The sequence below is a fragment of the Artemia sp. Qi Xiang Cuo genome, chromosome 5 (genome assembly GCF_049724085.1).
Source record: "Artemia sp. Qi Xiang Cuo chromosome 5, ASM4972408v1, whole genome shotgun sequence".
Lineage (NCBI taxonomy): Eukaryota > Metazoa > Arthropoda > Branchiopoda > Anostraca > Artemiidae > Artemia > Artemia sp. Qi Xiang Cuo.
Window position 1 is genome coordinate 3472912 of NC_142798.1, and position 22727 is coordinate 3495638.

The following is a 22727-nucleotide window of genomic DNA, read 5'->3' on the forward strand; positions in this document are numbered from 1 at the left end:
GGTTTAGAAACTTAGTCAATCTTACTAATTGTATATACAGAAAAATTAGTACTGTAGCTACAGAAAATTTAGTATTTTACTATTGACACTGGCAACCCCAAGCTCAAGCTGTTCCAGATGGTTCTTCAGAGCTACAAACACTATTTAGCATGGTCGAACCATCAGAAATTATAAGATAGTGGCGTAAAAACAGTGGTTATGGGATATCTTAGCATATCACACTTTGTTTATGCTCAGTAGTCTGAAAAGTCCCCATTTCTGATGGATGGTTCCTCTAGGAACCACAATTCTTAGGGCCCATCCCTTCGGTTCTTTTTCACTTTGTCAATGCAAATGACACTTCATTAGAGCTTTCAGACCTTCTTCTCTGCCAGGTCAGGAAAATAAAAACTCTAGAACAAATCATTTCGTTGTCAATTGCAAAAATACAAGCCCACCTTTCGGTAAAATGCAAGGAGGCAAAATGTACTTATTTTGACCGTGATTATATCCCCCAAGGGCAGACGATAATAAACTAAGAAAAATACCGGAAATAGAACTCGTTGACTATCACACAACGATAAAACCCCGATGGTTACCTTGTGTAGTTTTGATAATAAAAATTTCTGAAACTTGTGGCTCCTGAGGGAACCGCCAGGCATCAAAGGTTTAATATCCGAAAGTGATTGGAAGGCAACTAATATCCCTTTCAAGCCCACCATTTCCCCAAACACATCCAATTAAAATTTTGAGATAGCCATTTTGTCAAGATGGTTGAAAGATCTGGAAAATATGTCTTTGAGGAGGACACTCCACCCACAGCCCTCAGGGCAAGGGTTGTAAGTTATGCTCTGGGGACATATAAGGTTTTTATTGAAAGCTTTGTCGTAGAAACTTGAAGAAGGGCTCACTTGATTGGAAATTCAAATGGCTAGTGCCCTTTTTAACAGTCAAAAGTGATTGGAGGGCAACTAAACTTATCACGCCCACCATTTCCCCAAACACGTCCAATTAGTATTTTGAGATAGCCATTTTGTTCAACGTATCTGAAAGTTCTGGAAATTAGGTCTTTGAGGATCATAATCCGCTCTGAGCCCTCAGGGCACGGGTTGTAAGTTATGCCCTGGGGGCATATGAAGTTTTTATAGAAACGTTGTCGTGGGCTAGTTCAATGGGAATTGAAAGGGCTAGTTCCCTTTTTAATAGTCGAAAGTAATTGGAGGGCAACTAACCCCCTTCTCGTCTTCACCATTTCCCCAAACACATCCAATCAACATTATGAGACAGCCATTTTGTTCAACGTAGTTGAAAGTTCTGGAAATTATGTCTTTGAGGATGATAAACCCCCACACCCTTCAGGGCAAGGGTTGTAAGTTCTGCCCTGGGGGCATATAAGGTTTTATGGATAGTGTTGTTGTACAAACTTCAAAAAGAGCTCATTCAATTGGAAATTGAAAGGGCTAGTGCCCTTTTTAATACTTGAGTTTGGAGGTGTTTGGAGGGAAACTAACCCCGTCTCACGCCCACATTTCCCCAAACACATCCAATCAAAATTTTGAGATAGCCATTTTGTTCAACGTAGTTGAAAGTTCTGAAAATTAGGTCTTTGAGGATGATAGCCCCTCGGGGCAAGGGTTGTAAGTAATACCCCGAGGGCCTATATGGTTTATTTAGAAAGGGCTGGCGTATAAACTTAAAAAAGGGCTCATTCGATTCGAAATTGAAAGTTCTAGTGCCCTTTTCAGAAGTTGAAAGTGATTGGAGGGCAATAACCCCCCCCCCCCCTCTTATGTCCACCATTTCCCCAAACACATCCAATCAAATTTTGGATATAGCGATTTTTTTCAACGTATTCGAAAGTTCTGGAAATTATGTCTTTAAGGATGACAACTCCCCACAGCCCTCAGGGCAAAAGTTGCAAGCTATGCCCTGGGGGCATATAAGATTTTTATAGAAAACTTTGTTGTAGAAACAAAACTAACTAACCCCCTAACCCCCCTCTCTCGTAGTTTAAAGTTTATGAAATTAGGTCTTTGAGGATGAGAACCCGCCACAACCCCCAGGGTAAAGGTTGTAATTTATGGCCTGGTGGCATATAAGGTTTTTATTGAAAGTGTTGTTGTAGTAACTTCAAAAAGGCTTCATTCGATTAGAAATTAAAAGGGCTGGTGCCCTTTTTAATAGTCAAAAGTGATTGCAGGGCAGCTAAACCCCTCTCACTCCCACCACTTCCCCAAATATATCCAATCAAAATTTTGAGATAACCATTTTGTTCAACGTAGTTTAAAGTTCTGGAAATTATGTTTTTGAGGATGAACCCCCCCCCCCCCTCCACACACACAACCCTCAGGGCAAGGGTGTAATTTTTGCCTTTTGGGCATATAAGGTTTTTATAGAAAGTGTTGTATAAACTTCAAAAAGGGCTCATTTGATTGGAAATGGAAAGGGATAGTGCCCTTTTAATAGTCGAAAGTCATTGGAGGGCAACTAACCCTCTCTCAAGCCCACCATTTCTCCAAACACATTCTATCGAAATTTAGAAATTTTGTCGAAGTTGATCAGAGGGCAAATCCCCCCCCCCCACGTCTATTATTTCCCCAAATACTTTCGATCAATATTTTGATATAGCCATTTTGTTGAATGTAGTTGAAGGATCTGTAAATAATGTCGTTGAGTATGACAACCCCCCCCCCCACAGCCATCAGGGCTAAGGTTGTAAGTTATGCCCTAGGGGCATATAAGGTTTTTGTAAAAAGCGTTTTCGTAATAGCTTTAAAAAGGGTTCGTGCGATTGGAAATTGAGAGGGCCATTGCCAATTTTAATAGTCAAAAGTAATCAGAGGGAGAATCACCCCCCCCCCCCCCCGACGCTCATCACTACCCCAAGCATTTACTATCAACATTTGGATATGGCCATTTTGTTCAACTTAGTTGAAAGGTTTGGAAATTATGTCTTTGATGATGACAACCCTCCCCCATAGCCCTCAGGACAATGGTCATAAGTTATGCCCTTGGTGCATATAAGGCTCTTATAGAAGGTTTTATCGCAATAGCTTCAAAAAGGGCTGATTCGATTGGAAATTGAGAGGACTAGTGCCTTTTTTATTAGTCGAAAGTGATCAGAGGGCAAATGCCCCCCCCCATGCCCATCATTTCCCTAATCACTTCCAATCAAAATTTGAGATAGCCGTTTTGTTCAACGTATTTGAAAGGTCTGGAAATTTTGTCATTGAGGATAGCAAATCCCCCCAGCCCTCGGGGCAAGGATTGTGAGTTATATAATGTTTTTATAGAAAGGATGGTCTTATAAACTTCGGAGGGGGGTCATTTGATTGGTAATCAAACGCTCTAGTGCTCTTTTTAAGAGTCAAAGTGATCGGAATGCAGCTATCCCCCTCCACACACACGCATCGTATTGTCCCGAAATTTTATCTAATGGGAATTTTGTGATAGCCATTCTATTCAAAATGGTCTAAATATCATATAACAAGGCTTTTGGGGTTGAAACAAATCCTAGATATGAGGGGCGAGGTTTGTAAGTTATGCCCAGGGGGTATTTAAGTTTTTATATGGAAGGGATGGTTGTTTCACTTTAGAAGAGGTTCAGTCTTTTTCCCTGAAAAAGACTATATTAATATAAAACCAACATAAATTAATTATTTTTCCTCAAAATAAGCTTTTCAAAAATAAGTAAAGAACTCCATTAAACCAAAAATGAACAAAATAAAATCAAATAATCTACCAAGCATAAAACTACCACAAATCAGTATCAATAAATAAATGAAACCCAAAGAAACAGGAATTAAAACAAATAACAGAGTCAAACTCAAAACGAGCAAAAAAAAATACAATTAGGGTTCTAAACCCCTTTGCTTTCTAAAAGCCAGAATATAGTTTGTTCTTTACTGAAAAAAATATTTTAAATGTTATCATTTTTATAACTTTAAGAAATCAAAAATTAATTATAATTTTAAGGAAATATTTAATTAATATATTAATAAATATCAGCGTTTGTATATTAAACTGACAATGTACTTTTTTTTTCAATAAATTCATTTGAATTTTGTACACTGGAGGATTTTCAATGATGTGAATTTTCCAATAGGAGGGAAGTTTTTAGAGGGTGCACTTTTCAGGGGAAATTTTACACTGGGGGAATTTCTAGATGTAGAGATATCAGCAAGGGTGGCAAAGGCGAATGCCGTTCTTGGCCGCCTCCTGAGAACAATATTCCACAAACCCCATATCAGCCGTCTCACGAAAGCTCGTATGAACTCTGCCTTGGTAGCAAGTGTTGTGTTTTACTCGTTGGAGATTTGGCCTTTGACTCAGTCGCAGATGATGAAGGTAGATGCTTTCCAGACAAAACACCTTTGCAAAATCGAACACGTTAGGTGGCTCGACAGGGTACAGAACATGGATATCCTATGGTCCTTTAAATTACCACCCCTGTCCAAACAGCTTGAGTCCCGCTCGCTGCGTTGGTACGGTCATTTACTGAAACAGCTGCCCCACTTATATTCAACTTCGATCCAACTGCAAACGGCTGGAAATGCCCCAGAGGTAGACCACGTATGAGAAGGGAAGATATCATCCGCGATCGACTCGCAGCATGGGGCATTGAGCCCAGCGAAGCTCCTACCCTCGCCCAAAGCAGGCCACTATGGAGACGACTATGGCACTGCCGTCTGGTTCCCTCTATGCTGGCGAGCAAGAGCTTTAAGTAAGTAAGTAAGGAATTCCTATGCAAAATTCTTTTTATTCGTTGTACTTTCTCTTTGCTGATTCTATTTTACATATGGAGACATTACAGGTAACCGTTTGGGGTAAATTTCCACTGGGATTGAATTATCCAGAGATTTATGGATATTTTATGGAGATGTAGCCAGATTTCCTGGCATCATTTAAAAAACAGTCAAAAATTTAATAGATAAACAAGTTTATTTCAACTGTAAGTAAGGAGCAACAGTAAAACTTATAACAAACAGAAATTATTGCATATATGAGGTGGTTACCTCCCTCCCTTATCAGTACCATGTTCTTCACACTGAAGGTTTTTAGCACTTTAAAAAAGGCTTCTTATTCAAATTAAATGGCCTTTGTGTTTCAGGAGTTGTTTTTAAGAAATTGGGACAATCTGTCAAACTTTAGTGTAAAGAGCAAAATATTGAGGATGGGCAGTGGTAACCCCATTATATACAGAATAATTTCTATTTGTTTCAAGTTTTAATGCTACTCCTTATTTTCAGTTGAAAAAACCTGTTTTTTTATTTAATTAATTAAAAAAAACTTTTTCAATAAAATAATGGAGACATTACAGGTAACTGTTTGGGGTAAATTTCCACTTGGATTGAATTATCCAGAGATCTATGGAGATTTTATGGAGATGTAGCCATATTTCCTGGCATCATTTAAAAAACAGTCAAAAATTGAATAGATAAACAAGTTTATTTCAACTGTAAGTAAGGAGCAACTTTAAAACTTAAAACAAACAGAAATTATTGCATATATGAGGTGGTTACCTCCCTCCCTTATCAGTACCATGTTCTTCACACTGAAGGTTTTTAGCACTTTAAAAAAGGCTTCTTATTCTAATTAAAACTTAAAACGAACAGAAATTATTCTGTATATGAAGGGGGCTGTCCCCTCCTCAACGCCTCGCTCTTTACGCTAAAGTTTTTTTATTGTTTAAAAAAATAGAGTTGTGAGAAAGTCAAACTTTAGCGTAAAGAGCGAGGCGTTGAGGGGGGACCGCCCTTTCATATACAGAATAATTTCTGTTCGTTTTAAGGTTTAATGTCGTTCCTTACTTTCAGTTAAAAAAAACTTGTTTCTTTTATTCAATTTCTGAAAGTTTTTCAATTAATGCAGCTTGGATTTTGGCTCACAGTGCATAAATAATTAAAACAAAATTTGCATATTATATTTGGTTAAATGGCTTTCTCGAAACTTGTTTAATTTTATTTACGAACGTTTTTATTAGTAATAAATATACGTAACTTAGAATTAACTTACGTAACGAACTTCTATATTCATAAATTTTTAACACGTATATTAGGGGGTTCGCCCCCTAGTCAATACCCTGCTCTTTAAACTATAGTTCGAATTTTTTTTCCAGTTCTTTAAAAATGACCTCTTAATCACAATCAGTTGATCAGTTGAAAAACTTGTTTTTTTTTTATTTAATTACTTATATTTTTCTTTAATAATGATGGGAAATACGGCGCGCCCTTCCTAGCAATGTCCCTTCCCCCATGAAAACTTCCTTCATGGAAAGATCCTTCCATATAGCCCCCGACCCTCTCCTTCCCCCACCTACCAGAAAAAATCTCCTCTGAAAAAGTCTGTATACTTCCCAATAACCAATACTCTATGTTAACATTGAGTAAAGTTCATAACTTTCAGCCCTCCCCCTGGGGACTTTGGGGGATCAAGTCATCCCAAAAGACATTTTTATCATATTTTCGACCATACTGAACAAAATGACTATCTTAAAATTTTGATGGAAAGATTTTGGGAAACAAATGAGTGAGGGAGGAGGTCTAGGTGTCCTCCATTTTTTATGCTTTTTACAAAGAACACTAAAAGTTTTAATTTCAGATTCAATAAGCCCTCCCACGATATTCTAGGACCACTGGGTCGATACGATCACCCCTGGGGAAAAAAACAAATAAAAAAACACACGCATCCGTGATCTTTCTTCTGGCAAAAAAGGCAAAATTGCATATTTGTGTAAATAGAAACTTAAGAACTCTGCACCAAGGTTTTCTAATGCGTTGATTATGGTGGTGGGATTCTATAATTCCATTAAGATTCTATACATTTTAAGGGGTCTTCAACCCTTTTTCCGAGAATCATCCTAATTATGTCCGACGGTTAACTTTTGATAGGTAGGATTAAACTTGATGAAACTTATATATTTGAAATCAGAATTGAAATCTGATTCTTTTGATGTATATATTGGTATCAAAATCCCGTTTTTTAGAGTTTCGGTTACTATTGAGCCGGGTCGCTCCTTACTTACAGTTCGTTACCACGAACTGTTTGATTAAATGGCCTTTGTGTTTCAGGAGTTGTTTTTAAGAAATTGGGACAATCTGTCAAACTTTAGTGTAAAGAGCAAAATATTGAGGATGGGCAGTGGTAACCCCATTATATACAGAATAATTTCTATTTGTTTCAAGTTTTAATGCTACTCCTTATTTTCAGTTGAAAAAACCTGTTTTTTTTATTTAATTACTTAAAAAAACTTTTTCCATAAAATAAGTTTTTCAAAGAAAAGTAAAGAACTCCATTAAACAAAAAATGAGCAAAAATAAAATCAAATAATCTACCAAGCGTGAAACTACCATAAATCAGTATCGGTAAATAAATTAAATCCAAAACGAGCAGAAATTACAATAAATAACCGAGTCAAACTCAAAACGAGCAGAAATTAACATAAGTTGGGCTCAAAACCCCTATGCCTTCCCAAAGCCAGAACATAATTTGCACTTTACTGGAAAAAATGCAAATGAATGTGCATTGTCAGTTAAAAATACATTTACTGATATTTAGTAATCAAAATCTTAATATTATTTGATTTATTTTAATTAATTTTTTTTTTAAGTTTTTTTAATTAATTTCTGTTCGATTTATATTGACATAGTGTTTTCAGTGAAGAAGAAATTGATACTTTAAGTCTTTTTGTTTTTTTAAGAAGTTTCTTCCTGCTGTTTTTATGCCGTAGAAAAATTTTCAATTATTTTTAACCTCATGCACCTTTATAAAATTCTTGACACGAATATAAGTGTTTGATTTAGTTTCATAACTCCTGTAGTTAATCTGAAATGGAGAACCTGATACCATTCGCCAAAAAGATCTGTTTACTTTCTTTGATACCTAGGATGTGCTTATGCTATTTTGATTTGTCTAAATTTTTAGAGCAGAAGTAGCCCCGAAACTTTAAACATAAATCCCTTAGTTGTTCGTGCTATAATATTTTGATGCCTTTCTAGGAAATAGCAGGATAAGAGAGCAATTCTATTATATCTTATGCTAACGTTTACTTTTTAAATATAAAGGAAATTGAGAGGGTGGGGGTGGAAGGAGGATTCGTTTCTCTCCAATCACTTTCGACTTTTAAAAAGGGCATCAGCCCTTTCTATTTTCAATCGAATGAGCCCTTTTCGAAGTTCCTACGACAACTCCTTTGATACAAAGTGCCCTGGTCTCAACAACAACAACAACAGAAAAATAATACACTATATCCACATCCATCTTTCCTATAAAAATGTCAAGCCTTCCAATTACTTTTGACTATTAAAAAGGGTACTAGGCCTTTCGAATTCCAATCGAATGAGCCTTTTTCGAGTTTCTACGACAACACTTCCTATAAACACCTTATGTTGCCCCAGGGCATAAATTATAACACTTACCCTAAGGGCTGTGAGGGTGGTTGTCATCCTCTAAGACCTACTTTCCAGAACTTTCAACTACGTTACACAAAATGGCTATCTCAAAATTTTGATTGAATGTGTCTGGGAAAATTGTGGGCGTGAGAGGGGCGTTAGTCTTTCTCCAATCACTTTCAACTATTAAAAAAGGCACTAGCCCTTTCAATTTCCAATCAAATGAGCCCTTTTGAAGTTTCTACGACAACGCTTTCAATAAAAACCTTATATGTCCCCAGGGGATAACTTACAACCCTTGCCCTGAGGGCTGGGTGGGAAGGGTTGTCATCCTCACAGACCTAATTTCCAGAACTTTCTAATACATTGAACAAAATGGCTATCTGAAAATTTTGATTGGATGTGTTTGGGGGAATAGTGGGCGTGAGAGAGGGGTTAGTTACCATCCAATCACTTTCAACAAATTAAAAAGGGCAAAATCGCTCTCAATTTCCAATTGAATGAGCCCCTTTTTAAGTTTTTACGACAATTCTATCATTAAAAACCTTATATGCCCCCTGGGCATAACTTACAACCTTTGCCCTGGGGACTCTTGGGGGTTTGTCATCCTTAAATACATAATTTTCAAAATTTTCAACTACGTTGAACGAAATGGCTATCTCTAAACTTTGATTGAATGTGTTTGAGAAAATTGAGGCCGTGAGAGGGGGTTTATTTACTCTCCACTCACTTTCGACTATTAAAAAGGGCAATTTCAATTTCCAATCAAATGAGCCCCTTTTGAAATTTCTACAACCACTTTCTATATAAACCTTATATACCCCCACAAATTACAACCCTTGCACTGAAAGCTCTGGTAGGGTTTTTTTTTATCCTCAAACGCCTAATTACCAGAACTTTCGACTACGGTGAATAAGATGGATATCTCAAAATTTTGATTGGATGTGTTTGGGGAAATGATGGGTGTGAGAGGGGGGTTAGTTGCCCATTTCAATAAAAACCGTATATGTCCCTAGGACATAACTTACAAACCTTGCCCTAAGGACAGTGGGGCAGTGTTCAACTTAAAAACATAATTTCTATCTGGGAATCCGAAACCCTGAATAAAAAAGCTATCTAAGAAATCTTGCTGGCTGTGTTTGAGGAAAAGGGGGGCAAAAAACGGGGGGCTTTTTTCCCTCTGATCACTTTTGACTATTAAAAAGGGCACTAGACCTTTGAATTTCCAATTGAATGAGCCCCTTTTCAAGTTTCTACGACAAAGATTTCAATAAAAACTTATATGACCCCAGGGCATAACTTATAACCCTTGCTCTGAAGACTGTGGGGGGAGTGTCCTTCTCAAAGTTATAATTTCCTGAACATTAACTGCGTGGAACAAAATGGCTGTCTCAAAATTTTGATTGGATGTGTTTGGGGAAATGGTGGGCGTGGAAGGGGTGTTAGTTGCCTTCCTATTACTTTCGACTATTAAAAAGGGCACAAGCCATTTCAATTTCTAATCAAATAAGCCCTTTTTGAACTTTCTACGACAATGCGTTCTATACAAACTTTATAAGCCTCCAGGGTATAATTTACAACCCTTGTCTTGAGGGCTGCGAAGAGGTGACATCCTCAAAGACCTAATTTCCAGAACGTAAAACTATGTTGAACAAAATGGCTATCTCAAATTTTGATTGGGTGTGTTCGGGGGAATGATGGGCGTGGGGGGGGGGCTAGTTGCCCTCAAATCACTTTCGACTGTTAAAAAGGGTACTAATCCTTTGATTTTCAATCGAATGAGCCTGTTTTGAAGTTTCTACGAAAAAGCCTTCTACAAAAACCTTATATGCCCCCATGCCATAACTTAAAACCCTTGCCCTGAGGGTTGTGAGGGAGTGTCCTCCTCAAAAACATTTTCTATCTGAAAAACAGCTATGGTGAACAAAATGGCTCTCTCAAAATTTTGATTGGATGTGTTTGGGGGAATGATGGGCGTGGGGGGTTTAGTTGCCCTCCAATCATTTTCGACTACTAAAAAGGGCACTAGCCCTTTGAATTTCCGATAAAATGAGCCTGTTTTGAAATTTCTACGACAACGCCTTCTATAAAAACCTTATATGCCCCCAGGACATAACTTAAAACCCTTGCACTGAGGGTTGTGGGGGAGTGTCCTCCTCAAAAACAGATTCTCTATCTGGAAATCAACTACGCTGAACAAAATGGCTCTCAAAATTTTGATTTGATGTGTTTGGGGGAATGATGGGCGTGGGGGCGGTTAGTTGCCCTCCAATCACTTTCGACTATTAAAAAGGGTACTAGCCCTTTGAATTTCCAATCGAATCAGCCAGTTTTGAAGTTTCTACAACAACGCCTTCTATAAAAAATAAAACCTTATATCCCCTCTGGGCATGACTTAAAACCCTTATCCTGAGGGCTGGGGGCGAGTGTTCTCTTCAAAATCATAATTTCCATGTGGAAATCAACTCCACTGAACAAAATCAAAAATTTTGATTGTAGGTGTTTGGGGGAATAAATGGCGTGGGGGGGGAGGGGCTAGTTGCCCTCCAGTTACTTTCGACTACTAAAAAGGGTACTAGCTCTTTCAATGTCCAATCGAATGAGCCTGTTTTGAAGTTTCTACGACAACACCTTCTATAAAAATCTTTATGCACCCAGGGCATAACTTAAAACCCTTGCCCTGAGGGTTGTGGGGGAGTGTTCTCCTAAAAAACGCATTTTCTATCTGAAAATCAACTACGCTGAACAAAATGACAAAATTTTTATTAGATGTGTTTTGGGGGAATGATGGGCGTGGGGGGGGGGGGGGCTACTTGCCCTCCAATCAGTTTCGACTATAAAAAAAGAGCACTAGCCACTTGAATTTTCAATTGAATGAGTTATTTTCGAAATTCCTACAACGACTCCTTGGATACGAAGTGCTTGAGTGGAGACAAAACACATTGTGCCAACGCCCTTCTTAACTTAGGTAGCGCTCCTGCCCTGCCTATGATCATTTATTTGGAACTCTTGTGCAAGCTCTACGGGTTATGGCAAGACAGCCCTACAAATTCTAAATACTCGTGGTTTGGTCTCATAAAGCGAAAAGTTTATAATTCAAAATGTAGGGTGATCCTTTAAGGTATCTTATCACCTAAAGAGTCAAAAGTGGTTGGAAGGTAACCAGGCCCCCCCCCCCCCCGATACCCTTTTTTTCTACTCAAAACGAGCAGGAATTAATATGAGTAGGGTTCTAAAACCCTATGGTTTCTAAAAGCCAGAATATAACTTGTACTTTATTTTTAAAAATTCAGATGAATTTACTGAAACAAAATGTGCATTGTCAGTTTAATATACATGTGCTGATATTTATTCCTTAAAATCTTAACTAATTTTTGATTTTTTAAAGCTATAAAAATGAAAACATTTCAAAGATTTTTTTTTTCAGTAAGTTACAAATTATATTCTGGCTTTTAGAAAGCATAGGGTTAGAACCTGGCTTTTATAACTCTACTCATATTAATTTCTGCTCGTTTTGAGTTTGACTCTGTTATTTATTTTAATTCCTGTTTGTTGTGGGTTTAATTTATTTATTGATACTGGTTTGTGAGAGTTGCTTGCTTGGTAGATTATTTGATTCTATTTTCGTTCATTTTTGGTTTAATGGAGTTCTTTACTTTTTTTTTGAAAAACCTATTTTGGGGAAAAACTTTTTTATTTAATTTCTGTTTGTTTTATATTGAAATAGTCTTTTTTAGGGAAAAACACTCAGCCTCTTCTAAAGTTAAACAACCATCCCTTCCATAAGAACCTTGAGTATCCCCCGGGCATAACTTACAACCCTTTGCTCTAATCTCTGGGGTTTGTTTCAACCCCAAAAGCCTTGTTATATTATATTTAGACTATTTTGAATAGAATGCCTATCTCAGATTTCTATTAGATGCATTACGGGACAATATGACGTGTGTGTATGTGGTGGAGGGGGGTAGCTGCTCTCCGATCACTTTGACTCTTAAAAAGAGCACTAGAGCGTCTGATTACCAATCCAATGAGCCCCCTCCGAAGTTTATATGAGAATGCTTTCTATAAAAACCTTATATGTCACTAGGGCAAAACTTACAACCCTCTCCCTGAGGGGTGGGGGGATTTGTTATCCTCTAAGATATAATTTTCGCGTCTTTCAAATATTCTGAATAAAATGAACATCTCATAATTTGAGTTGGATGTATTTGGGGAAATGATGGGCGTGGGGGGCATTTGCCCTTTTTTCACTTTCGACTAATAAAAAAGGCACTAATCCTCTCAATTTCCAATCGAATGAGCCCTTTTTGAAGCTTTCTATAATAACTTACGACCCTTGTCCTGAGGCCTCTGGGGGAGGGTTCCCATCCTCAAAGACATAATTTCGAGACCTTTCAACTACGTTGAACAAAAAGGCCATATCAAAATGTTGATCAGATATGTTTGGGGAAATGATGGGATTTGGGGGGAAGATGATTGTCCCTCCGATTTTTTTCGATTATTAAGATGGTCAGTAACTGTCTCAATTTCCAATCGAATAAGCCCTTTTTGAAGTTTTTACGACAACGCTTTCTATGAAAACCTTATAGCCTATGCCCCCTGGACATAAATTACAACCCTATCCCTGAGGGCTGTGGGGGGAGGGGGTTTATACTCAAAAACATAATTTCCAGACCCTTCACCAATTTTCAACAAAATGGCTATATCAAAATGTTGATTGAATGTGTTCAGGGATAGGGTGGACGTGAGAGGGGGTTAGTTGGGCTCCAATCACTTTCTACCATTAAAAAGGGCACTAGCCCTTTCATTTTTCAATGGAATGAGCCCTTTTTGACGTTTCTACGACAAAACTTACTATAAAAGTCTTATATGCCCCCAAGGCATAGCTTATAGCCCTTGCCCTGAGAGTTTTGGGGGAGTGTTCTCCTAAAAAACGCATTTTCTATCTGAAAATCAACTACGCTGAACAAAATGGCAAAATTTTTATTAGATGTGTTTGGGGGAATGATGGGTGTGGGGGGGTCTACTTGCCCTCCAATCAGTTTCGACTATAAAAAAAGAGCACGAGCCACTCGCATGTCCAATCGAATGAGCCCTTTTCGAACTTTCTACGACAACTTCTTCGATACGAAGTGCCCGGGGGGAGAAAAAAACCAAGTGTGCCAACATCGTTCTTTACTTAGGCAGCGCTAGCGCGCTGCCTATGATCATTTATTTGGAACTCTTGTGCAAGCTCTACGGGTTATGGCAAGACAGCCCTACAAATTCTAAATACTATAATTTATAACTAAGGCAAAATTTATAACTAAGTTACAAATTATATTCTGGCTTTTAGAAAGCATAGGGTTAGAACCTGGCTTTTAGAACTCTACTCATATTAATTTCTGCTCGTTTTGAGTTTGACTCCCCCGGGCATAACTTACAACCCTTTGCTCTAATCTCTGGGGTTTGTTTCAACCCCAAAAGCCTTGTTATATTATATTTAGACTATTTTGAATAGAATGCCTATCTCAGATTTCTATTAGATGCATTACGGGACAATATGACGTGTGTGTATGTGGGGGAGGGGGGCAGTTGCTCTCTACTAACTTTGAATCTTAAAAAGAACGCTAGACCGTCTCAACACACATCCATTGAGTCCCTTATGAGTTCTATATGACCATGCTTTCTATAATAACCTTATATGCCCCCATGGCATAATTTACAACCCTCACCCTGAGGGCTTGGGGAATTTGTTATCCTGAAAGACATAATTTCTAGACCTTTCAAATACGTTGAACAAAATGGCTATCTACAAATTATTATTGAAAGGGTTAGGGGAAATGATAGGCGTGGGGGGCACTTGCCGTCTGATCACTACCGAATAATTAAAAAGGGTCTAGTCCTCTCAATTTCCAATCGAATGAGCCCTTTTTGAAGCTTTCTATAAAAACCTTATATGCCCGAAGGGCATAACTTACGACCCTTGTCCTGAGGCCTATGGGGGAGGGTTCCCATCCTCAAAGACATAATTTCGAGACCTTTCAACTACGTTGAACAAAAAGGCCATATCAAAATGTTGATCAGATATGTTTGGGGAAATGATGGGATTTGGGGGGAAGATGATTGTCCCTCCGATTTTTTTCGATTATTAAGATGGTCAGTAACTGTCTCAATTTCCAATCGAATAAGCCCTTTTTGAAGTTTTTACGACAACGCTTTCTATAAAAACCTTATAGCCTATGCCCCCTGGACATAAATTACAACCCTAGCCCTGAGGGCTGTGGGTGGAGGGGGTTCATACTCAAAAACATAATTTCCAGACCCTTCACCAACTTTCAACAAAATGGCTATATCAAAATGTTAATTGAATGTGTTCAGGGATAGGGTGGACGTGAGAGGGGGTTAGTTGGGCTCCAATCACTTTCGACCATTAAAAAGGGCACTAGCCCTTTCATTTTTCAATGGAATGAGCCCTTTTTGACGTTTCTACGACAACACTTACTATAAAAGTCTTATATTCCCCCCAGGCATAGCTTACACCCCTTGCCCTGAGGGTTGTGGGGGGGGGGTGTCATCCCCAAAGACCTTTCCAGAACTTTTAACTACGTTGAACAAGCTGGCTATCTCAAAATTTTGATTGGATGTGTTGAGCGTGAGAGACGGGTCTGTTGCCCTCCAGTTACTTTCGACTATTAAAAAGGGCACTAGCCCTTTCAATTTCCCATCAAATGAGCCCTTTTTGAAGTCTATAGGACAACGGTCTCTATAAAAACCTTATATGCCCCCCAGGGCGTAGCTTACAACCCTTGCCCAGGGCTCTGAGGGGGTTATCATCCTCAAAGACCTAATTTTCAGAACTTTCAATTACGGTGAACAAAATGGATATCTTGAAATTTTGATTGCATGTGTCTGAGGAAATGGTGGGCGTGAAAGGGGGGGCTGGTTGCCCTCCAATCACTTTCAACTATTAAAAAGGGCACTAGCCCTTTCAATGTCCAATCGAATGAGCCCTTTTTTAAGCTTTTACGACAACGTTTTCTATAAAAACCTTATATGTCTCCAGGGTATAACTTACAACCCTTGCCCCAAGGGCTGTGGGGGGGGGGGGGTTGTCATCCTCAAAGACCTAATTTCCAGAACTTGCAACGATGTTGAACAAAATTTCCATCTCAAAATTTTTATTTGATGTGTTTTGGGAAATGGTGGGCCTGAGAGGGGGGTTAGTTGTCCTCCAATCACTTTCGACTATTAAAAAGGGCATTAACCCTTTGAATTTCCAATTGAATGAGCCCTTTTTGAATTTTCTACGACAACTCTTTCTATAAAAGCCTTATTATTCCCCCAAGGCATAACTAAAAACTCTTGCCCTGAGGGTTTTTGTTGGGGAGGGGGGTTGTCATCCTTAAAGAAAAAATTTCCAGAACTTTCAACTATGTTGAAAAAAATGACTATCTCAAAATGTTCGATCACTCTGAATTTTAAAAAGAGCACTAGAACTCCTGATTACCATTCCAATGTGCCCCCTCCATAGGTTATACGATCATCCTTTCAATATATACCTTATATGCCCCCAAGGAATAACTTACAATCCTTGCCCTGAGGGCTGCGGGGGGTTGTCATCCTCAAAGACATAAATTCCAGACCTTTCAATTACGTTGAACAAAATACCTCAAAATTTTTGATTGGAGTTTGGGGAAATGGTGGGCGTGAGAAGGGGGTTAGGTACTCTCCAATTATTTTTGACTATTAAAAAGGGCACTAGCCCTTTCTATTTCCAATCAAATGAGCCCTTTTTGAAGTTTCTACGACATTGCTTTTAAAACCCTTGCCCTGAGGGTTTTGAGGGGGGGCTATTATCCTCAAAGACCTAATTTCCAGAAATTTCAACTACGTTGAACAAAACGGATACCTCAAAATTTTCATTGCATGGGTTTGGGGAAATGGTGGGTGTGAACGGGGGCAAGCTGCCCTCTAATCACTTTTCATAGGCAGCGCGCTAGCGCTGCCTAAGTAAAGAACGATGTGGGTACATTGTGTTTTTGTTTTGTTTTTTTGTTTTGTTTTTTTTTCTCCATACCCGGGCACTTCGTATCGAAGGAGTTGTCGTAGAAACTTCGAAAAGGGCTCATTTGATTGGAAATTGGAGTGGCTATTGCCCTTTTTAATAGTCGAAAGTAATTGGAGGGCAACCCCCCCCCCCCACGCCCATCATTCCCCCAAACACATCCAATAAACATTTTGAGATGGCCATTTTGTTCAGCGTGTTGATTTCCAGGTAGAAAATATCTTTTTGAGGAGGACACTCCCCCATAACCCTCGGGGCAAGGATTTGAAGTTATGCCTTGAGGGCATATAAGATCAGTGTTGACACAATGTACAGTTTATTATTTTTTGCTTTAAAGCACGGCAATTCATATAGAAGGGGTCGTCGTAGAGACTTAAAAAGGGGTTCATTCGATTGGAAATCGCGAGTTCTAGTGCCATTTTTAATAGTCGAAAGTTATTGGAGGGCAACTAGCCCCCCCCCCTCACGCCAATCATTTCCCCAAAAACATCCAATCGAAATTTTGATGTAGCCATTTTGTTCAGCGTAGTTGATTTCCAGAAAGAAAATATGTTTTTTCAGGAGGAAATCCCCCACAACCCTCAGGGCAAGGGTTTTAAATTATGCCCTGGGGGCATATAAGGTTTTTATAGAAGGCGTTGTCGTAGAAACTTCAAAAAAGGCTCATTCTATTGGAAATTGAAGGGCTAGTGCCTTTTTAATAGTCGAAAGTGATTGGAGGGCAACTAGCCCCCCCCCCCCTCGCCCATCATTCTCCCAAACACATCCAATCAAAATTTTGAGATAGCCATTTTGTTCAGCGTAGTTGATTTCAAGATAGAAAATGTGTTTTTGAGAAGGACACTCCCCCACAACCCTCAGGGCAAGGGTTTTAAGTTATGCCCTGGGGGCATATAAGGTTTTTACAGAAGGTGTTGTCGTAGAAACTTCAAAAAAGGCTCAGTCGATTGGAAATTCAAAGGGGTAGTGCCCTTTTTAATAATCGAAAGAGATTGGAGGGCAACTAGCCCCCCCCCCCACACGCCTAGCTTTCCCCCAAACACGTGCAATTAAAATTGTGAGATAGCCATTTTGTTCATCGTAGTTGATTTCCAGATAGAAAATAGGCTTTTGAGGAGGACACTCCCCCACAACCCTCAGGGCAAGGGTTTTAAGTTATGCCCTAGGGGCATATAAGGTTTTTATAGAAGGCGTTGTCGTAGAAACTTCAAAACAGGCTCATTCGATTGGAAATTCAAAAGGTTAGTGCCCTGTTTAATAGTTGAAAGTGATTGGAGGTCAACGAGCCTCGCCCTCCACGCCCATCATTCCCCCAAACACATCCAATCAAAATTTTTAGATAGCCATTTTGTTAAGCGTAGTTGATTTCCAGATAGAAATTATGTTTTTGAGGAGGACACTCCCCCGCAACCCTCAGGGCAAGGGTTTTAAGTTATGTACGGGGGGCATATAAGGTTTTTATAGAAGGCGTTGTCGCCCATCATTCCCCAAAACACATCCAATCAAAATTTTGAGATAGCCATTTTGTTCAGAGTAGGCTAGTTGATTTCCAGATAGAAAATATGTTTTTGAGGAGGACACTCCACCGCAACCCTCAGGGCAAAGGTTTTAAGTTATGGCCTGGGGGCATAACTTAGTTATGCCCTGGGGACACAAGGGTTTTAAGTTATGCCCTGGGGGCATATAAGGTTTTTATAGAAGGCATTGTCGTAGAAACTTCAAAACAGGCTCATTCGGTTGGAAATTCAAAGGGCTAGTGCCCTTTTTAAAAGCCGAAAGTGAATGGAGGGCAACTAGCCCCCCACCAATCCCATCATTCCCCCAAACACATCCAATTAAAATTTTGAGATAGTCATTTTGTTCAGCGTAGTTGATTTCCCGATCAAAAATATTTTTTTGAGGAGGATACTCTCCCAAAACCCTCAGGACAAAGGTTTTAAGTTATGCCCTAAGGGCATATAAGGTTTTTATATAAGGCGTTGTCGTAGAAACTTCAAAAGGCTCATTCGATTGGGAATTCAAAGGGCTAGTACCCTTTTTAATAGTTGAAAGTGATTGGAGGGCAACTAGCCCCCCACGCCCATCATTCCCCCAAACACATCCCAGATAGCCATTTTGTTTAGCGTAGGCTAGTTGATTTCCAGATAGAAAATATGTTTTTTAGGAGGACACTCCCTCACAACCCTCAGGGCAAGGGTTTTAAGTTATGCCCTGGGGGGCATATAAGGTTTTTATAAGAAGGCGTTGTCATAGAAAGTTCAAAACAGGCTCATTCGATTGGAAATTCAAAGGCCTAGTTCCCTTCTTAATAGTTGAAAGTGATTGGAGGGGAACTAGCCCCTCCCCCACGCCCATCATTTGCCCAAACACATCCAATTAAAATTTTTAGATAACCATTTTGTTCAGCATTTCCACATAGAAAATACGTTTTTGAGGAGGACACTCCCCAATAACCCTCAGGGCAAGGGTTTTAAGTTATGTCCTGGGGTATATAAGGTTTTTATAGAAGGTGCTGTTATAGAAACTTCAAAAGTGTCTCATTTGATATTAAATTCAAAGGGCTAGTGCCCTTTTCAATAGCTGAAAATGATTGGAGGGAAACTAGCCCCCCCCCCCCCAAGTCCATTATTCACACAAACACATCCAATCAAAATTTTGAGATAGCCATTTTGTTTAGCGTAGGCTAGTTAATTTCCAGATAGAAAATATGTTTTTGAGAAGGACACTCCCCCACAACCCTCAGGGTAATGGTTTTAAGTTATGCCCTGGGGGCATATAAGGTTTTTATAGAAGTTGTTGTCGTAGAAACTTCAAAAAAGGCTCAGTCGATTGGAAATTCAAAGGGCTAGTGCCCTTTTTAATAGTCGAAAGAGATTGGAGGGCAACTAGCCCCCCCCCCCACACGCCTAGCTTTCCCCCAAACACGTGCAATTAAAATTGTGAGATAGCCATTTTGTTCAACGTAGTTGATTTCCAGATAGAAAATAGGTTTTTGAGGAGGACACTCCCCCACAAGCCTCAGGGCAAGGGTTTTAAGTTATGCCCTAGGGGCATATAAGGCTTTTATAGAAGCCTTATAAAGAAGCCTCCCCAATAACCCTCAGGGCAAGGGTTTTAAGTTATGTCCTGGGGTATATAAGGTTTTTATAGAAGGTGCTGTTATAGAAACTTCAAAAGTGTCTCATTTGATATTAAATTCAAAGGGCTAGTGCCCTTTTCAATAGCTGAAAATGATTGGAGGGAAACTAGCCCCCCCCCAAGTCCATTATTCACCCAAACACATCCAATCAAAATTTTGAGATAGCCATTTTGTTTAGCGTAGGCTACTTAATTTCCAGATAGAAAATATGTTTTTGAGCAGGACACTCCCCCACAACCCTCAGGGCAAGGGTTTTAAGTTATGCCCTGGGGGCATATAAGGTTTTTATAGACGGCGTTGTCGTAGAAACTTCAAAAAAGGATAATTCAATTGGAAATTCAAAGAGCTAGTGAATATTCTTGAAGTTTCTCAGGTTCCAAATTCACCAGTCCTAATCAGTGTTGAAATATCCCATAAATACTATTTTCTAATTCTATTTACTATTTTCTAATTCAGCCGTTGTGTAAAATGATTCAACTTACCAATAAAACTTGAGATGTTTGACTCCAGAGGCTGATAAAATAGGCATAGCAGTAGCTTCTATTTACCAGACATAATTTCAGCAAGCAAAAATTCAAACTTTATCTTTTGATATAAATCATTCTAATCAGGGATTTCACAAACATGCAGATCTTGATTAATAAACAGAGAAAGTCCACCTTTTGAACAAGTAGGCCTATTTCTTATAACAACTCTGTACACAGATATACCTACTATAGTCTTAGAATACCAATTCGGTTACTAAGAAGGATGTAAATAGAAGATCAAAGCGACTAACAACTCGACGACAATTCCAAAACGTGATCTGCAATGATTGTCACTGATTAAACAGATGGATTTGGTCATTATTTATATATTTGCTAGGAGAAAAAAAAAACGGATTAAAAAGACCAGAATATTCATCACCAGTTGATCCCACTGGTTTAAGTAAATCATTCAGGTCATACTGAATGGAGATTCAGTATGAAGGCCTCTCTGGCCTCCACTTACTCCAAATGAAGGGAGACCATATATATCTAAAGCACTTTCTTTGCAAACTGGTGTCTGAAATTACAATTTTTGAAGCTTTAATTTTTGAAGCCTCTCTGAGCAATAAGACTCAATGAAAGCAGCTGGTGCAGTATTATGCCAAAGTATAGTCATTGGATTTATGGGATAATTATTTTAGTTGTAACGTTGCCTACTGTTAATAGTTTTAATGAAAATGAGTCATCTTGCTCCAGTGTGGCCTCTGAAACTGGGAAGCTATTCCAACACATCCATGATTATTCTTTGTGGAAAAGATGTAAACTGTTTTTAGATAGAAGCTCGAAATCCTTTTTTTGATATTTCTCAGATATAATAAAATTTCATGGTGTAGTTTTCAGCCCTTTGCGGGGTTGTTTCCACTTTTGTCTGAAATTGCATGAATTCATCATGCAATCATAAATTCATCAAAAATTCAAAAAAATCAAAAATTCATAATTTTTTAATCAAATTCCATTTCTTTGTTGTTTTAGCTTCTATTGACAAGGGTTGTGTTTTTTTAACAGTTTCTTGCCCCAAACTGTCTGAAACTGTCAAGATGGAGGTATTGAAGATTTTTCTGAAGCTGAGTACGAAAAGCTTAAAATTTTGATTTTCGTGAAAAAAAGAACCTGCAAATATTCATCATAGTCTTGTTTTGAATTTAGGTGCTACGCCATGAAGAATTCGAAGAAGGTTGCAAGGCTTCCTGTAATGGGTAAGTAAATTTTACCTATGAAAGCTGTAAGACATAAAAACCTACTACCCAGTTTACAGCTTTAGACCCACTCTCCCCTATCCATGCTTACATGCTTGTTTCTAGAACTCCTTCCTGCAACGCCAGGCTGAAACTAAAATCAACTCAGATAAAAAAAAAACAGTCATATTTTATGTTTTGTAAACAAAATGCTTCATAAAATAAGACTGTGCTACTTAAAACTAGTATAAACTATTTTGATTAGCCCTTGTTAGAAACCAAGGAAATATCTTGATGAATGTTAAAAAACACTACTGAAATTAGCCCTAGGGGAGAGGATTCATATTTTTGGCCAAGATGTGTTTATTTCAAAATATTTTGATATTGATTCATATAATTAGGGTTTTCTTGTATTTAGTGGCGGAGGACATAGGCCTTCAATGTATTAGCTTAGAGGATGTTTCTCCATGTAACCCACTTGTATTTTAGCCAAAATGTACACTTTGTATTTTAGCCAAAATGTTCTCTTTAAAAAACTTTGATATTCGTTCACGTAATAAGATTTTTGATAAAACATTTTATTAGTCGTTCATTGAAATCGAAATATTTTGATAGCTATCTCAAAGTTTTTTGGAGGGAAGGAGGTAAGGTATTCCTATCCACGTAACGTTTCTCCATGCACCTGAACAATGAAAGATTTTGTATTCTTGTAAGATAAAGGGTAATTATCGACAACTGAATTTAGTATTGAAGGTAAATGTTTATTAAGACTTTTTTTCCTTGATCACAAATTATTTATATTGTCATTAGTTCTATGTTAATACATTGTTAAGTATTTAATGACATGGTCTACCCTCCAATTATTTGTTTTAGTAAAATTTGCTAAATTAACTATTAATCTTAAACTTTTGAGCAAATTAATGTCCTGCAGGATTTCTTCAACTGTGAACACCCAACCGGAGGCTATTCAAGCACAAATTACTCAATCACTATGTCTACTCCCAGTGATGCACTGCTGATTAAACAACTAAGTGAAACACATTTTTGGCCCACTTAGTGATGACTACCGTACAACAGGCACCATAGTATGATCCGAGGATGATTTGTCAGTCTCTTAAAGGCTCACAGAATTGAGTTTGGGTCTTGTCTCATAGTATGTTATTTGATGTCACATTTGTGCATTTGTCTTCTAAATCTTTGGCAACTAAAAAAATGAAATAAGGTTTTGATCAAACATCTTGTCTCTGTGAGCAGTACCATTTTCAAGGAATGATTGCAAAAATATTGATACTGGTAGAATGAATGAACTATTCAAACTGTAGAAAATTCTAATCTGAAACTTGAATATATACAAAAAAAATAATTGAATAGTGCAGCTAAACAAAGACGCACCGGTTTTCTGACCTGCATTTACCCTACAAGACATGTTTATCATGAAGTAAAAATCTAGTCTACGTAAATTATGTCAGA

The 22727-nt window shown here is 38.3% G+C and overlaps 1 protein-coding gene across 1 annotated transcript in view; it reads left to right on the forward strand.

Moving 5' to 3' along the window:
* The window catches only part of LOC148951728 (glyoxalase domain-containing protein 4), a 75415-nt gene that overhangs the window by 18444 nt on the left and 34244 nt on the right, over positions 1 to 22727 (forward strand). Inside the window, exon 2 of the mRNA XM_089089302.1 lies at positions 21229 to 21278. Within this exon, the coding sequence (XP_088945428.1) occupies positions 21229 to 21278 (50 nt within the window). The remainder of the gene's footprint in view (positions 1 to 21228; positions 21279 to 22727) is intronic.